This window comes from Myotis myotis, unplaced genomic scaffold, assembly GCF_014108235.1.
Source record: "Myotis myotis isolate mMyoMyo1 unplaced genomic scaffold, mMyoMyo1.p scaffold_m19_p_21, whole genome shotgun sequence".
NCBI classification, from domain to species: Eukaryota; Metazoa; Chordata; class Mammalia; order Chiroptera; family Vespertilionidae; genus Myotis; species Myotis myotis.
The window spans coordinates 10644624-10663299 of record NW_023416326.1 but is presented as its reverse complement, the minus strand read 5'-3'; the positions used below and the strand labels follow the sequence as shown (position 1 = coordinate 10663299).

The 18676-nt window shown below is 41.6% G+C and overlaps 1 protein-coding gene across 4 annotated transcripts in view; it reads left to right on the top strand.

Moving 5' to 3' along the window:
• BRINP3 (BMP/retinoic acid inducible neural specific 3) overlaps positions 1–18676 on the top strand; it is a 161580-nt gene that overhangs the window by 80078 nt on the left and 62826 nt on the right. For all 4 annotated transcript variants that reach the window (XM_036355209.1, XM_036355210.1, XM_036355211.1 and 1 more), the window contains one exon: positions 4033–4223. In XM_036355209.1, the coding sequence (XP_036211102.1) occupies positions 4033–4223 (191 nt within the window). The remainder of the gene's footprint in view (positions 1–4032; positions 4224–18676) is intronic.

Here is an 18676-nt window from a genome sequence, read left to right as displayed (position 1 = left end):
GTAATTTAGGACATCATATTATTGACTTAGACATAAAACTTTGGATAGCAAATTTGAAGCCTTCGGTGGAGTATTTTATGATAGATAAGGCCAGCGATTGAATTACCTTCCTATAGGGGTAAAGAAATTATAAAAAGCCTTCTTCAATATATATGTCATTTTCTCCATTTATTTCATCTTATAGCTTCCAGGCTATTTATCAATATAGAAGCTCAGCTGCTTCTCTTCTTATAATGATATCTAAACTCCATCACTGCTTAAATATCTAAAATAAGCTCCTCAATTTGCAGAATCAATCTTGAAAAAGATTGCACTCTCGGGATATATTGATTCCTAGCCAAGAAATATATTTCATGACTGTTGTTATAATAAATTTCATTATGATAAACATATGATACATATGGAAATAAAAGTGTATCTGTGTACTGAATATAGACATACAACCAAGAAAAAGGGTCCCGGGTTTGATTCCAGTCAAGGGCACATGCCCAGGTTGCGGACGCGATACCTGGCCCTGGGTGGGGCTCATGCTGAAGACAACCAATCCAACCACTGTGTCTCTCACATCAGTGTTTCTCTCTCTCTATCTCTCCCCATAAGATGCCACATGGATTGAATATCAATTAGATTCTTTTCTATTTTCTTACATTACAAAGAAATATAAGAAATGTAAACATTCTCATTTAATTTCAGAAATACCCAATTCTCACTTATCTCTGTGTGAATTATGTCCTGTATAAAATATCCACAGATTTTCATTCCATGTCCTATACTGCCTACTTCCCACATTGACTAATGGCTGTCTTTCTCCTTTTCACTTGGTCTCTTGTTAGGAAGTACACATTTATTTTAGTTTAGGTTTAACCTAATTAAGGAAGCAAATCTGTCAAAAATATATGTAATTTATTTCTTAAGCAAATATGAAGACTTATTGAAAATGCATGGCACTGTTTCCTCGATGAGGATGCACATTCTGTTTTAAGAAAAAGAACTGAAAGGAAAAGAAATAATTTCTGAAGCTTCTTATCCCATGGAATCATTAAAATAATGGCACTAAAGGAGCAAAAAGACTGGAATGCTGGTGTTTAAAACTATTTAGCTTGGCCTGTGTGGCTCAGTGGTTGAGTGTTGACCTATGAACCAGAAGGTCAAGGTTCAATTCCCAGTCAGGGCACATGCCTGGGTTGCAGGCTCCATCCCCAGTGGGGGGCATGCAGGAGGCAGCCGATTAATGATTCTCTCTCATCATTGATATTTCTATCTCTCCCTCTCTCTTCCTCTCTGAAATCAATAAAAATATATATATTAAAAAACTAAGTATTTACTCATACTACTTAAGATTAATTATATTGGTTTCTCTCTCTCTCTCTCTCTCTCTCTCTCTCTCTCTCTCTCTCTCTCTCTCTTGCTCTCTTGTTCAGTCTCTCATCTTTATCTCCCATGTTTCTCTGGTAAACAAAATAAAAAGTTTGAAATGAAAGCAATACTGTGCATTAAATTTTCATTGTAAGCAGTTATTGACTAAAAGGACTTCAAACTACTTATGTAAATAATAATAAGATATAATAATAAGATAATGAAGGAAATGAGGTTAAAATTGTTATGTCAGTTGATCTTAGTCATAAGATTCCTTGACACTAAGTCAAAGATAAATGTTCAGTTTCGAGTAGTATAAAGTTGATTATATATTTTTTTATTCTTCTTCATGGCCCTTTGCTAAGGTAGATAAATCTCCTGCCCGCTCGTTTGACAAGTCTGTGCTGAGTTACCTATAACAGTTCAAACACCCAAGACCTTCCTTAGAGGAACACACAGGTCACTGATAAAGACAGACTTTGAAACTGGTAATAAATTGTGCGGTGATTTAGGGCCTCATTACTCGAGCGTGGTCCATGCTCCCACAAGTCCTAGCATCACCTTGGAGCTTGTTACAAATGCAGTATCTCCGATTCCATCTCAGGTTAATGAATCAGAATCCGCACGTTAACAAGGTCTCCAGGTGATTTATATGCACATTACGTTTGAAGAGCACTGTCTAGAGTTTCTCTATAAACGTACAGTGCTCCTGAGTGTTCCAGAAATCTCCCTTCTGAGAATTCGTCTCGCCCAAAGAATAGCATGAATCTGCTAACCATACACAACGGAAATGTTCACTCTAGCATTGTTGGTAAACAGCTCCAAAATAGAAGTAAGTTAATTATATTTTATATTTCACTCAGGGCGGATTCATTTCATCTAACCTTGGAACTATTTATCTCTAATTCCTCTCCCCTGCCACCCACATGTTGTTGTGCCATAGAGAGGAATACGGTACGGTGGGCAATTTTGTTTAGAAACATTTCAGATGTATCTGGGAGGTTCCTGTTAATAGTCATAAGGTCAGTCTTCCTTCAGAGTGTTTTATAAAACATGCGATGTGTCTTTCTTAAAGCTGCATAAGGCTTGCTATTCCCTTCCTGTAATACTTCGCAGATGCCAATTGGTGTTAAGCCAACATGTCTGTTTTTTACCGTCTTTATATATTTGGTTCTGCTTCTTGTCAGAAGCCTATTTTTCTAAGATGGTTTTTCCCCCATTATGTCTGTTTGCTTTTCAAATCGTCTTATTTTCGATAACATTATCTTAGTAGAAAGATAGATATTGTCGGGACGAGTGCCTTTTAACGTATTAGGCCAAAGAAGGATGGTCATCAGTAACAAAAGCAAAGCAAACATGGTGGGAGCTGAAATATAATTTCTAAAAGGACAGCAATCCCCAAAATAACCCACGGATTTTAGTTCACGGGATAATCAGATCTGTCTTTACCGAAAATAGAATAACATTTTTAAACTAAAAGGACACATCGAAAGGAAAGCCTACAATTAGATTTAAGCTACTTTTGCAATGGTTATTTCTGGAAGAAGGATTTCTACGCAGATAGCCGTACTTTAGAAGGAAAACTCGCACAAAAGCAAAACAGATATTCACAGGGAGATCTTCGAGGGGAGGGAAATAGAATGACCAGGAAGACATTGGCCATAAACACACTTTTTTTTTCTTTCTGGATGGAATGGTAAACATTACAGGTCAGTAGACAAAACCAAGGTTAGTAGTAATGATACAATAAACACAGCCCACCTAGAAGGGTTAGCTTGGTTGCAATTTTAAAAATCTCTGTGGCCCCAGTGACTGAGCCACTGGTGTGGTTCAGTGGTTTAGCGTCGACCTATGAACCAGGAGGTCACGGTTCGATTCCAGTCAAGGGCGCATGCCCAGAAGGCAGCAGATTAATGATTCTCTCTCATCATCGTAGTTTCTATGTCCCTCCCTCTCCCTTCCTCTCTGAAATCAGTAAAGATATATATATTTTAAAAATCTGTGGATTGTAACTGTAACAGGAACTGTGTATTCCTGGTGTCATCTATGTTGACCTGGGTCCCCTATGATCCTTTCTGGTGCCTCCTCTTTGGACCATGCTGTCTTCCTGTTAGAGGAGAAAAGCAAAACAGTGGCTGTAGCGTTGCCATGACTCTCCACACGTGTCCTAGATCATGGCATATCCGGTTTGCCTGTCTTCCACTGAGCTAAGCACTTTCCTCTCCAATACCCAGGCTAAAGGAACTCATTCATGAACAGCCCATGGTTCTTCTCAACATTGGGCCTTTAGTCACATTTGCATCCATGATGGCACAAGCAATAACTGCAGACAGTAATCCAGTCCGGCCCTTGCTGGTTTGGCTCAGTAGATAGAGTGTCGGCCTGCCTACTGAAGGGCTCTGGGTTCGATTCCAGATCAGGGCACATGCCCAGTAGGGGGCGTGCGGGAGGTGGCCGATCAATGACTCTCATCATTGATGTTTCTGTTTCTCTCTCTCCCTCTCCTTTCCTCAATCTGAAATCACTAAATATATTTAAAAAAAAAAATAAAAGAGTTGCCCTTTTGCTGTGTATCACTCCTTCGTTACACCGTGTCTGATATGTCCTCCCTCGCAGGTAATTGAAAAATTGGATTTTAAGTGGGAAATGGAATAATGTCCCCTACATTTAATGCAGGAGAGGAGTCTCTCACCATTTTTGTGGACAAGCGGAAGCTGAGCAAAGGATCGGAAGGAGCTGATTCCGGCACCAACAGCTCCTCGGTCACCCTGGAGACGCTGCATCAGCTCGCTGCCTCCTACTTCATCGACAGGGACAGCACCCTGCGGAGGCTGCACCACATCCAGATTGCATCCACTGCCATAAAGGTAGGAGGGAGTTCGCCCCCCATGTCCGCCATGCCATTCTCTCTCCTATCTCTAGAATCCACCTCCAGCCCTAGCCGGTTTGGCTCAGTGGATAGAGCACCGGCCTGAGGATTGAAGGGTCCGGGGTTCGATTCCCGTCAAGGCCACGTACCTCCGTTGCAGGCTGGATCTCCCACCCGGTTGGGGCCTGTGCAGGAGGCAACCAATCAATGTGTCTCTTTCACATGGCTGTTTCTCTCTGTGTGTCTCTCCCACTCCTCCCACTCTTTCTAAAAATCAATGGAAAAATATCCTGGGGTGAGGATTGTCAATAATAACAAAATCCACCTCTAATTATTGGCATGTCCCACTGAATTAAATTATTGTGTTCTAGAATTATTTTAACATGCCCTCGTGTCGTGAGGCATGTAATACATTGAAAATGAAATTGAGTGTGTGTCTTGATGTAATTTTTTTAACTTGATAATTGGGTCAAGGTTCTTTATGGCAAAATATTAACTGGAGTGTCCTTGAATTATGTCAGTTGAACCTGGGATACACAGGCTCCTCACAGACTGTGCATAGATAAAAATATTGTTTTAATGACATTGATTTTTTGGGTTAATCTTCATATTTTATTTTATGCATTTTAAAAACATTGACCTTAGACGGGAATGACTCAAAGTGGGCAATGACACTACAGTCATTAAGAAGTCTGCTTTAAGCAGTATTTTCCCCACTGCTATTACAATGAGGTAAGATGTTTGGTTATAACTTTCTAGAAGTCATGATATACCATAATCTAGAATTCGTGGATGACCCGCATGTGTTCACGGAAGCCCTTTGCTTGTGACTATATTTAGGTTAACTTTACCAAAGCTGAGAGAAAGGGAGAATGAGTCTCTTTCTTTTTTAATATTTTATTTTTTTTTTTCAGAAGAGAGAGAGAAAGTGATTGTGGTTTCCAAAACAATAGGCTTTTGGCCACATTTCACTGGCAATTTAGGCCAACACGTATTTTTGGCCAAGAGCCACTGCAAAGCTAACAGACCAGAGAATTGGCATAGTGTGCTGATGTGATCCTGGGTTAAGTTCACAAGAATAAAATAAAATACAGGGAACATTTCTTTTTGTTTCAACTACAACAATTCATTATTATTGTAAAAAACAGTCTTTAAATGTATGTTCTTGCTTTATGAGTTTAAAATGAACGTGTGTAGTTTTTTTGGTCGGTTAATTTAAAAGTTAGGTTTTCACTATCTGGGAATGCTAGGTAAAACTAGCCCAAGAAATATCTTTTGTGATGATGTACGGGAGAGGATAGAGGTGACATAGAAATATCTTTAGCTTAAGGGTTACGCAAATACTACTACCCATCTTCAATATTGCTAGTGGATGAGGTTGGGAAAACGAGTTCTGTACAGGTAAATCACACATTTATAGTTAGTTTACTTCTGACTGTAGGACTTAAGTTATACTGAGTAAGCAAATGTATAAATAGCAGTTACGCTGGACAGATTAAAATGTAGCTGGCATGAAAGATGTTTTAGTTAATTAAGTATTGTAAGGTCGGGTATTGTTACAGATACTTAGCTTGAGGTTGCTGAGGAGAAATGGTTTTTTTTTTTTTCCAGAAATCAATTTCAATGATATAAACAAGAACTTAAAGTGTATTTTCTAATAGAAGGCATCATTGTTGTGAGTGTGTTTATTATATGGCTATTGATTTTTTTTTTTGCTCAGCACCAAGTAGAATTGTACAGTAGAGCTTCTTGTACGCATACTGAGAGAGAAATAGTCATTCACAGTTCATGTGAAGACTTAATGGATACCTGTACGTACGTTCTTCTCCCACGAGGGAACTTGGATCGCACAGGCACGTGTTTTAATGGTGGAAACCACAGTGAGCAGGCATTTTTCTTAGGCTCTGGTGCTATTACGAGGGATGATCAGGCTTTAGGAAGCTTAGATCTAGCTGTGAACCTGAGACTCCAAGGAAAGTGGCTTTTCTGAGTGATGGGAGGGCAGCGCTGGGGGAGAGAAAGGACTGGCCTGGAGCTCACCTTGCGAGGGCTGCAGGCAGTGCTCGCTGTCCATTAGCCTGGGGAAGGCGTTTCGGAGCACATAATGGAAATGTTAGAAAATGTGTGTCGAGCACTAACGGATTTGGCTCAGTGGATAGAGCATCGGCCTGTGGACTGAAGGGTCCCAGGTTCGATTCCGGTCAAGGGCATGTACCTGGGTTGCGGGCACATCCCCAGTGGGGGGTGTGCAGGAGGCAGCTGATCGATGTTTCTCTCTCATCGATGTTTCTAACTTCTCTATCCCTCTCCCTTCCTCTCTGTAAAAAAATTAATAAAATATATTTTAAAAAAAGAAAAGAAAATGTGTGTCAAGCCAGACCAGTGTGGCTCAGAGGCTGAGCGTCAACCTATGAACCAGGAGGTCACGGTTCAATTCCCTGTCAGGGCACATACCCGGGTTGCGGGCTCCATCCCCCAGTAGGGGGCGTGAGGGAGGCAGTGGATCAATTATTCTGTTCATCATTGATGCTTTTTTTCTCTGTCTCTCTCTCTCTCCATCCCTCCCTCTCCCTTCCTCTCTCAAATCAATGAAAAAAAAAATATATATATATATTTTAAAAAGGATGAAAGTGTGTGTCTAGTGGCTGGGGATGGGAAAAGTGAGGCTTTAGACCAGGGAGAGGAAATGGAGAAGGCCTTGGGGATGATACCGGGGTGGATTGTAAACACAAGTACAGCCACGTATAACCATGTTTCAGTCCAAGATGGACAGCGTTTACGGCAGTGGGACCGTGAGATGATAAGGGAGCAAAATTTCCCATGGCCTAGTGATGTTGTAGTCATCGAAAAGCCTTAGTACAAGACATTGCTCGTGTGTGTGCGGTGATGCGGGTGTAAACAAACCTACTTAGCTGCCAACCAGACAAGAGGAGAGCACGTGCCATTCTGGGAGTAGGTGATGCATCTAGTTTTGTGCAAGTGCACTCTGTGATGGCGAGACAAAACCACCTACTGATGCGTTTCTCAGGACGTAGCCCCATAGTTAAGGGGAGCAAGGATGTACACGTACCTTGTGCTGGAACTAAGAAAAAGAGGAAATGAGGTTGTTCCTCTGGGAAGAACGTGGCTCAGAATATAGTCCCAGAAGTACATAGGGAGCCCAAGAAAAAGGTGGTGGGGATGGGAGAGAGGGGAGGGCACGCGGCCTTTCAGGGTTTAATTTAGGACTGAATGGTGTTCTCTTCTGGGTTAGCTGTAACGTTAAAGGCCTGGTGATTCTCTGGTCCAGGGTCAGCTGCAGCCGGGACGGTGGTGGCAGCTGCAGGGGAGGGTTCTGGGCTCGCGCGTGTATGGTCCATGTGCACCCGAGGAGGTCGCTTGGATTGCATGCACACTTCTTTTAAGAATGATATTTTTAGCCCTAGCCAGTTGGGCTCAATGGATAGAGCACTGGCCTGTGGACTGAAGGGTCCCGGGTTCGATTCCGGTCAAGGGCATGTACCTGGGTTGCAGGCTTCCAGCCCCGGTCAGGGGTATATGGGAGGCAACCAATTGAAGTGTCTCTCTCACATTGGTGTTTTTCTCTGTCTCTCCCTCTCCCGTCCACTCTCTCTAAAAACCAAAGGAAAAAATATTCTCTGGTGAGGATTAAAAAAAGAAAACAGAAAAAAAATATTTTGTTTATTGATTCCAGAGAGGAAGGGGGAGAGAGAGAAACATCCATGATGAGAGAGAATCATTGATCAGTTGCCTCCTGCATGCCCCCCACTGGGGATCGAGCCCCCAACCTGGGTTAGCTATACATATTTGATGTATCATTATCAAGCGCTTATTGTATCCCCCAAAAAGTAGCTTATTTATCTCCCATTCTCTCCATCCGGAGCTCAGTACAAGATAGGAACTCAATAAATGCTAATTGAAAATAAATGAACCTCACCCAGTGTGTGCAGGATTGATGGGGTTGTAGCCATCAGACACTGCAGCTACCCAGAGCTTCCGATTTCTAAAATTAGGTGAGCGCTGGCGACCACGGCCTGGATGCCGAAACGGCTTTGAGAAGTTTCCCAGGAATCCCCGACAGGCTTTTATCTTTCCACAGCCTCATCTTCCTTCTGCCTCTTGGTAGCAGAATAACAGCTCTTCAAAGAAGCGGGGAGAAGTCACAAAACCCTCTTTTGGAAGCAGCTCGCTTTCTCATAAGGACTCACGGTGGCTCTTTTCTTCTATCATTATTCTGTCTATCGCACGTAACTGTTCTCCAAACAGCCACGATTGCAACATAGCAGAGCTAGGAAATTCCTTCAGCGGAGCTGATAGGTAAAGCTCTTGGGCAGAAACTCGCCTTCGAAACGCCTGCAGCACTGAGCTTGCAGTCCTGTGCCTGGCAACACTCCACGCATATTTGTTGAATGGATTTTGGTGCATTTGAAAAATATCAGCTGCCCGTAATCAATGTGCTTAGAAGGGAAGAATGTAGGTACAGATCGGCTCTGTGTTGAATGCGTTTCCCGGTGTATCTGACAGCCTCTGTGGAGAAAATGTGTTCTCCACTGATGGCGTGAATAGGAATTCATTTTCTGTCAAAATTATCTTTTTCGTACTCATCAGTGTCTGAACTGAAAGAAAGGCTGGATTGGTTATCTCACATTTGATAACAGGTCTGGGAAGTAAAGTGAGGAACTTTTAGTTGGGATTGGAATGCGTGCATGGTTTATGAGCTACCTGGAGTTTTTTGTTTCATTTTTTTAGAACAGTTTCAGGTTTACAATGAAATTGACAGGGAAATTCAGAGATTCCCCCTATACCTCCTCCTTCTACACATGCATCGCCTCCCCCCTCATCAGTATCTCCCATCAGAATGGTACCTTTGTTACAATCGATGAACCTATGTTGAAACATTACAGTGACCCAAAGCCCATGGTTTACGTATGATCACTGTTAGTGTTGTACATGATGTGGGTTTGGACAAAAGCATAATGGCGTATATTCATTATTGTGGTACCATTCAGAGTATTTTGTGCTTAGAATATTCATCCCTCTCCTTGTCCTCCTCCCCCTACAACAGTGATGGCGAACCTATGACACGCGTGTCAGAGGTGACACGTGAACTATTTTTTTTTGGTTGATTTTTCTTTGTTAAGTGGCATTTAAATATATAAAATAAATATCAAAAATATACATCTTTGTTTTACTGTGGTTGCAAATATCAAAAAATTTCTACATGTGACACGGCACCAGAGTTAAGTCAGGGTTTTTCAAAATGCTGACACGCCGAGCTCAAAAGGTTCGCCATCACTGCCCTACAACCATATGTTTTGCATGAATGCTGCTACATATTAGATTAAGTTCAATGAAAGAAATAAAAGTTATATGGTACCTCCCCCAGAGTGCTCTAAAATGGGTCCATCTACCTGTCAATGGATAATAATCAGCCATTATTGACTGCCGCGGGTTTTTCTCAGTTTCCTACTGCGTTCCCAGGGATAGAGGTCAATACCTGATGGAGAAACAGCCCCCTATTTCCCTTTGCTCTACATCTCTGTACCCACTTCCTGTTTCATCGTGTCACATGATGATGTCACATGATGTCTGAAAAAAGGCAGGAGAGCCCAGCAATGAAGAGCCCTGATTCTGGAGTCACATGACCCCGGGCCAGCATCCCAGTTCACCACCTGTTGACTGCATGATCTCACTTGAATTAACTTACATTCTCTATCCCTTTAATCATCTATAAAAGGGAGATAATGATATCCCATAAGTTATATGGGCGTCATGAATGTTAAAAGATTTAGTATATTTAAGGTGCTGAGAGCAGTGCCTCGCTCATACTAAGTGCTATACAGATGTTAACTTTATTAATTAGCCTACAATGACAAGTACAAGATGAGGCCTATAGACGGAGGACTCAGGAGCAAGCTCTAATACGGAAAAACAATTTGAGAGTAGCAGTCAGTCAGGGTCCCCTTACCCTTTTCTAAAGAATTGGTTATTACAAAGGGAATCAAAGCGAGGGTACAAAAGGGCAGACTGCTTGTTAGAACTAAACCACAATACAATAACCCATTTATTGGAATTTATGAAAATTCACTGAACCTGAGAGGAAGGCTCACTTTCTGGTGAATTTATGTATTTCTACCATAATCACTGGAAGGCAGTTGGGGAAAGTAGTTTGCATCACGTTCCAAAATTCTTCTTTCCAAATTTCAGTAAATTTGGGAGATCTCAAACTTAACCTTTTCTTTCTGAGTGGCCAGTTTCAATTTTTTGCCCAGATTGTTATCATTAATTATGATATTGAGATGATTAGGTCTGGGTGTTCTTAGCTTGCCTTTATCTTTTTAGCAAAGTACTCATTTTTCATGAGTCAAGGAGATAAGAGACAGTTTGATCTCTCCTCTCTTAAAATTATAGCAATTTTTAACTCATTGGAAGAATAAGGAAAACCCTGGGAAAGGTCATTTTCAAAATAAACTTTTCATTGAGTTTGCATTTTTGAAAAACAAAAAAAAAAAGGCCTGAAGTGTTATATAAGGAAAGAAATGACCTCTATCAGTTTTAACTCAGTAAAGGGAGGACATTGGTAACAAGTAACTATGCATCTGAGATCAATTTTACCAATAGGAATATCGACACATCAAAAATTATGTCAGTTATCACCCATCAATAGAAATAATGACATATCATAAATTATCAATCATCAACACTATCTTGACGACTCCTAACTATGTACTTCCATTCCCATCCTCAGACCCACACTCCCCTCTAATTTCTCCAATAGCCTAAAATGTTCTCCTCTGTTTATCACCTTGCTGTCAAATTCTAACGGGTTAGAAGGAACCTCTTTGTATGCTATTCTCTACGTTTCTTCTCTATACCTATTCAGCCAATGGGTTCTGTCGATTTCTCTGGTTCTTGCCCCTTCCCCTCTGTTCCTAATGGGAATCTAGTTAGGCCCTTCTCAGTATAGAGCTGCCCAGCTGTTCTCCTTGACATCATTGTATCACCTGGCAAATGCAGCCTGCATACCATCCCAAGAAACATCCTCTGCAATCCTTTCTGGATCCAAGTTGCTCGCCACTTGGAAGGCTTCTTATTTCCTGTTCTGTCTAATGCTCCGTAGATAATAGTCCCTGGAATTGAATGAGGCAATGTCTCCGATCATTTCCTGCTCAACCATTTCAACACTGACTTGAGTGATGGAGTAAAGAAATGGTTTATCAAATGTTAGGAAACTGGAAAGATAGTAAACAGAGACACAAAACCAGCTCAGTGAGCCGGGATATACATGAATGTAAAGATATGATATGTTGTTAATATTTATGTAAAGTTAAAAAAAGATATCCCACCCTAGCCAATTTGGCTCAGTGGATAGAGCATTGGCCCACAGACTAAAGGGTTCCGGGTTCAATTCCGGTCAAGGCCATGTACCTGGGTTGCAAGCTTGATCCCCGGCTCCAGTCTGAGCCAGTGTGGGAGGCAACCAATCCATGTGTCTCTCTCACCTCAATGTTTCTCTGTCTCTCTCCCTCCCTTCCACTCTCTAAGAATCAATGAACAATATCCGCGGGTGAGGATTAACAACAACAACAAAAAAGATATTGCATTCTTGAACACGCTAAGCCTTTAATATATTATTCCTACATCTTAAAACTTGAACACTTTCTGTCCAGGGGATTAAAGAAGACTGAGCTTGGTTTAAAAAGTAATTTGTGATGTGATATATAACCCTGAATTCATCTCCTGCCACCTGTTGAGGGATCCTTTTCCCCATCACACTGTTTCAGAGGAGCTCAACGTTGACGACAGGGTGTGCCGGGCGTAGAATTCCTTTTTCAGATTGCTGTTTTTCTCTCTGGCTGGATCGTAAAAGGTAGAGGTTCAATTACTTTTACATTTTAAAATGCACTTTGAAGTGCATTAACTTGCTAACATGTCTGCCCTGAAATGCTACCCTAATTTAATATCGGTCCTATAACTTTTCTCTGTCTAACCTAGGCGGAAATCTGACTTGACCTTAATTGTATTTTCTTGGCTTTGAAGCGGCAGTCCTCTTTGGCAATTTGTGGACGCATACATGGGGAATTTCGGCATTTTAAAAATGATTGGATATTTTCTTTTAAAATGTAGAGGTTTCTCTGAGAACTATAATAATCCTGTCAGGTTTAAAATACATAGCATTAGTCATGTGTGACTTATGTAAGCAGAAAAGGCCGAGCCTGTTTTAGTTAGGTGCCTGCGAAATCTACTCTCACCTTCCCATAACTCAGAAATGGCGAAAGCAATTTAGCTCAGACTCTCCGACAAGTTCACCTTTGGTCAAAGTTAAAGTTTGAAAAATCTCCCGCAAAATGGATCATGGCCAAGAGAAAAATGTGACATGAAGAGAAGATTCGACCAGCCCGGGTGGTGCAGGGCCTCCCTGGAGCTGCCCCCCTGCCGACAACTCAAGTACAACAACTCAAGTACAACAACTTACCCTTCTCCTGGTATGTTTCCTTTTGCTTAAGGACAAAGCAAATTAAATCACCCTGCTTCCCCCGAGCCACACCAAGTTTTGGATGTGGGTGTATTAGCATCATGAAGCCCAGGTTGATTTATGTGGCAATCTGGAGCCACAGCGGTGGAGTCTGGTGGCTGCGGTCCCCCCACTGAGTACATACTATTGTTACTTCATTGAAAACATTTCATTTTTCTTTTTTTTACAGTTGTTCCTTTTTTATTTTACTCTTCTTGTTTCTGTTGTTACTCCTCCCCTGAGGATATTTTTCCGTTGATTTTGAGAGAGAGAGAGAAAAACATCGATTGTGAGAGGGACACATTGATTGGTTGCCTCCCGCACATGCCCTGATCCGGTCCAGGGATCCAGCCTGCAATCGAGGTATATGCCCTTGACCAGAATTGAACCCTGGACCCTTCCATTTGGGGGCCGATGCTCTATCCACTGAGCAGAACCATCTAGGGCCATTTCACTTTTCTTGATATTTATCTTGATAGAAGTCCATTGCTAGTTTTTAACTATGAAGCATTTATTACTTAAATTAGATTTCTATTTTGGTAAGATGAGTAGAGCCATTTAATGACTCTCAGTTGAAGTAATAAAATTGTCAATTAAAGCAAAATGTACGCATAATATGTGATCCTGCAATCGTTAGATATAATCAAATATTCGGTGCCCTATGTCAATGCAGAGTTTTCTAAACATTTATGGATTACCCAATTAATTTGCTTACTTGGGGGATGTTTATTCCGTATCTGTGATGTACCCAGCACCACTAATTGTGTTAGGCCTTTAGAAATGAAAATGCTGTGCGTTGTAGCCTAGCAGTATTTAGTCTGGTGAGGCAGCCAGGTATGTACAAAAAAAGGCAATATGGCAAAAATAGCCAGGTCAAGGACACTCACTGATTCTTGTCTAAGGCAATCCTATCTAATAAAGACGGAATATGCAAATTGACCATCACTTCGTGACAAAGATGGTGGCACCCACAGCCAATAAGGAGGGAATATGCAAATTGATGTGACAAAGATGGCAGCTCCGGGCCCGGAGCGAAGGCCCGGGTCCCGGGTGCCCAAGGGAAGCCGGTGCCGGCAGCCAGGGGAAGGAAGGCCTATTCTTGCACGAATCTTTGCGCCTCGGGCCTCTAGTTGATAATTCTCAGAAATACCAGGTCTGGGTCTTAAAGGATACATAGTAGGGTATTTATTTCACGCATGGAAAGAAAAATCCAGGCAAAAGATGAACGCTTTGAAATGGGAAAGGAAGAGCTATGCTAAGAAAATGCATAGAATGTCAGAGTCTGAAGAACTCTGTGACTGATTTGTGAAGTGTTTGCCGAAGTTATCCTGACATAAATTGAGTTATTTTGCCCAGTTCTTTAGCTTTGCCCAATTTTCTACCCGTGCCTTCCATGTATCCTTGGCCAAATGACTTTGTGGTTTCTCTGGCATTTAGGGAACATTTTTTGGTCCCTTTCATGTTGGTCTTGGTCATGTGACTTGGTCCATGGAATGTTAGTGGACATGACACATGGACTTGCAATGTACTTTGTGGTGCTTCTGTCATTGTCATGTGAGAAAGTCATTGCCTCTGTGGCCTAGGCCGTTCCCACAATGAACACCTGTGGGGCAGACCTGCGCCCAGTACACAGCCCAGATCCTGTGCTTCCGCAGACACACAGACCACCAAGAATTAACCAAAACCAAGCCCTTTTGAGCACCAGGTAGCTGATTATAGGACTATGACACAGTAGTTACAAAAATAGGTGAAGAAAGCAAGAAGCCAACTGGGGATCTCTAACAGTCTTTGTCATGTCCATAATTTTGTGGGGGACCTTGTTGGAATGGGAAATGTATCAACATTATAACGCAGAAACATTATTGGATTAGAAAAATCGAATGGCATAGAAATAAGTTAGGATGTTGTTGCAGTAAATAATGGAAGAGTAGTCAAAAGCCTTAACTAGCCCTAACCGGTTTGGCTCAGTGGATAGAGCGTCGGCCTGCGGACTGAAGGGTCCCAGGTTCGATTCCAGTAAAGGGCATGTACCTTGGTTGCAGGCACATCCGCAGTGGGGGGTGTGCAGGAGGCAGCTGATCGATGTTTCTCTCTCATCGATGTTTCTAACTCTCTATCCCTCTCCCTTCCTCTCTGAAAAAAATCAATAAAATATATATATATTTTTAGAAAGCAACTAATGCAATGCCAATCGAGAAACATATACCAGTAGGTTTGGGAATGTAGAATTTACTACGTGGCAACCAGTGTAAGGTGTAGGGGAAGTAGCCAGAGAAAATGAAAGTGCATTTAGACCTGAGAGATATGGTAGACATGGTGCTTCCATTAATTTATAGAGCATGAAAGGACACTGGTTTTATATATAGAAAGCTAATAAAGTCCATATGTGACATGAAATGTATGCGGGGTTTGTGAAAACCCAAACAGTAATGTCAAAGAGAGGTGCTTACTTGGGGGGTCATGAAGTTTAAGAGAGAATCTAATGAGAAAATATGTGAGTATTACCAATAGATAGGTAATAAGTGAAAGATGGCCCTGGCCAGGTATCTCAGTTGGTTAGAGCAGCAACCTGATACGCCAAGGTTGTGGGTTCAATCCCTGGTCAGGCACATACAGACTTAACCAATGAATGCATAACTAAGTGGAACAACAAATTGATATCTCTCTCTAAAGTCAATAAAATAAGAATATATTTTTTAAAAATAAGTGTGAAAGATGGAAGTAAATTCAATCAATCACAGAGAGCTTCTTGGTCCAAAGAGAAGAGGGGCAATCTGGGAAAATGACCATTTAAAGAGAGAACTGACTTTCTTCTATCCACTCATTCATCTCTCCCGAGGTTTAGGTGCCCACAGGAAATAGGTCCTAAATAGTATAAGAACTTTTAAGGCATTTTTTCCCCTCTGAGATGATTGTCAAGTCTGGCCCCACAGCTGAAAGTCTTAATTTTGAATCAGAAAGCAATTGATCCCAGGGAGCTCGGAGCAGGCAGAGGTGGCTGGCCCACATGAGTTTAGCTTTGTTTCCCTGACCCTCAGGAGCTGAAGAGTAGCTGAATAAATGGGCAGAGTTCTCCTATTCAAGGCACGAAAGCACCTCGGGGTGAAGCTAAATCTTAATAGCTTCACGGAGAACTGATAAGCTACTGCAGTCCCTTTTAAGCTTACACGCGCCTGGCACAGTCTTCAGCTACTCTCAGCATTGCTGCCAATGAAGTATGGTCGCAGCTGAACTGGAGTCTCCAAGAGTAACCATGAAAAAAATACCAGTACATCTACGTGAAAGCCAGAAGAGGAAAAGGAAGCACAGAGAGAACACTCCTTCTAAACTTCTAAAGAAATCCGGGTGACAGAGATAATTCCTCGAAAACTTAAAAAAAATATAGTTCAAAATGCCATGCTGGTGAGAAAAAGTGTAACAATTAATGGAGAATTGTTACAAATAGAACGTTAATAGAAAGTATAACTCAAAACTACACGAATGGGAAGAAAGAATAGTTTTGAAAACTGAAGTTAGGATTGAATATAGATGATATAGCCAACAGATATTGCACCTGGACATATAGAAATTTTATAAAGAGAAAAGCACACTCACTAAAAACAACAGTGGGATAAAATTTATCATCTACAGAAGGAATACCATTTCAACCTAGATTTTATATTCCCATGAAATTATTTAGTAACAAATCTACCCAGTTTGCTCACCCAGCTTCCTAGCTAGTACTAGACTTCCAGAGAGACTATTGCACTACTGGATGGTGCAATTGTGTAACAAAAATGAAATTAAATTTATACTAATCTAGGGGAAGGGACAACGAACCTAAAACAGCTGACTTAACACCTCCACATCATGCAACTGAAACAACTGAGAAGAAATAACACAACAGAGAGGAGGGTTTGGGGGAAAGGAAATAGAAGAGGGAGACAAGAAATGCAATGAGAGTCCACATCGGAGTTTTATGATTTTGTTGCTAAGTTTTAAAATTCTAGGTTAAATATGCCAGAAAAGACACATATGCCTACTTTAACTATTACCAAACTTTTTCTCATTTCCATTTTGTTATGCCTCCATTAATTATCCTATATAATAAAAGGCTAATATGCAAATTGACCGAACGGTGGAACGACCAGTCGCTATGACGTGCACTGACCACCGGGGGGCAGACACTTGACGCAGGAGCTGCCCCCTGGTGGTCAGTGCACTCCCAGAAGCTGGCCTCACGGTGAGCCAGTGCAGCGGCGGTGGCGGGAGCCTCTCCTGCCTCCATGGCAGCACTAAGGATGTCAGTCAGACATCCCTTGAGGGCTCCTGAATTGCAAGAGGGCACAGGCCAGGCTAAGGGACCCCCCTCCCCGAATGCATGAATTTCATGCACTGGGCCTCTAGTTTATTATAAAGTATTTTCTTAGTTATAATTCTCAGGCTCTATATTAACTAAAAAAATTGGGGGGAGGGCAGCAATGCATACTTTGATTACAGTATTGCTGAGCGATTTGCCCAATTTATTGCTTTTTTTCTTGGCTCTTAGAATTTTATTAGTGCCTATGTAATTCATGCAGACTGTAAGGTTCCTCTTTCTCTTACATTATTACTTTGCTCATTTGAAGTCATCTTGGTGCTGACTTTAATGATTATTAAAGAATGTGGATTTATCCTAACTTTTTGTGTGTGAGTAAAGCCGATTTTTTTTTTTTTTGAGTGAAAAAAAGAAATGACAGTTCAAGTGTTTCTGTAATGGCTAATTGAAATAAGAAATGAACTCTGTCTTTCTAATTATGCCTGAGTCTGTTGAGTTTTGTGTGGTGTGATTATCAGTTCTCTCGGCGCTTGTCTTATCGGGTGACAAATGGAAGAATATGACAGTCTCGATACGACACTTTAGCTAGTCAGTGCACAGGCATGAGCTGTCTTATTATAAAAAAGATAACTGACATCAGAAGCTTTTGATGTGCTTATGGAATCCAGAAATATTCAACTCTTAGGGCACTTCAAAAGGCGCAAGTAAAAAGTCTTACATTTTTAATCAGAAGCAATAAGAAATGTTTTAATAGTTCATTCAGAATAGGCATAGGAAATAGAAAGTTTCAGAGGAGTAATACAAGATCTTGGTAAAAGTTTTTTTTTGGGGGGGGGGGAAATGGAATAGTGGGCATTGTGGGGAATGTCACAATACATTAGGCTGATTCCTAAATGAAAGGAGACATTTCAGAATATTAACCATGACATAGTTTTATTAAATTTTCAACAGGAAAGAAGTTCTGTCTAACCAGGTGCCGTCTTGCATGTCCTAGTGCACAGGGCATGTGCGGCTGGCATTTGGACAGGGACAGTGGTCCCAGGTGTGTCTTCCTTGAGGGCACTAGAAGCCATGTCGACGGGTAGGACCCTGATGCGCTCTCGGCGCTGGTCCTCGAACGTGGTGCTGGGTGCTTTTCCTCCAGCTCTTGACATTCCCATCTGCACATTTTTTAAAAATATAGTTTATTGATTTTTTACAGAGAGGAAGGGAGAGAGATAGAGAGTTAGAAACATCGATGAGAGAGAAACATCCATCAGCTGCCTCTTGCACACCCCCAACTGGGGATGTGCCCGCAACCAAGGTACGTGCCCTTGACTGGAATCGAACCTGGGACCTTTCAGTCCGCAGGCCGACGCTCTATCCACTGAGCCAAACCAGCCAGGGCCCATCTGCCCATTTTTAGTCACTTTGTCAGAAGGAAGCATAGCCCCGCCGCGGTGGTTCAGTGGTGGAGCGTCGACCTGTGAACCAGGAGGTCATGGTTGGATTCCCGGTTGCATTAATGGCCGCTGTATAATTTCTTTTATCCGTGTGTTTCTAGATCCACCCATACTGCCCAATTGGTACTCACCTGGCGTCTCAGTCAAGCAGTTCACTGTGAGCTGATGATGCTATCAACTGAATGAGCTATTTTGCT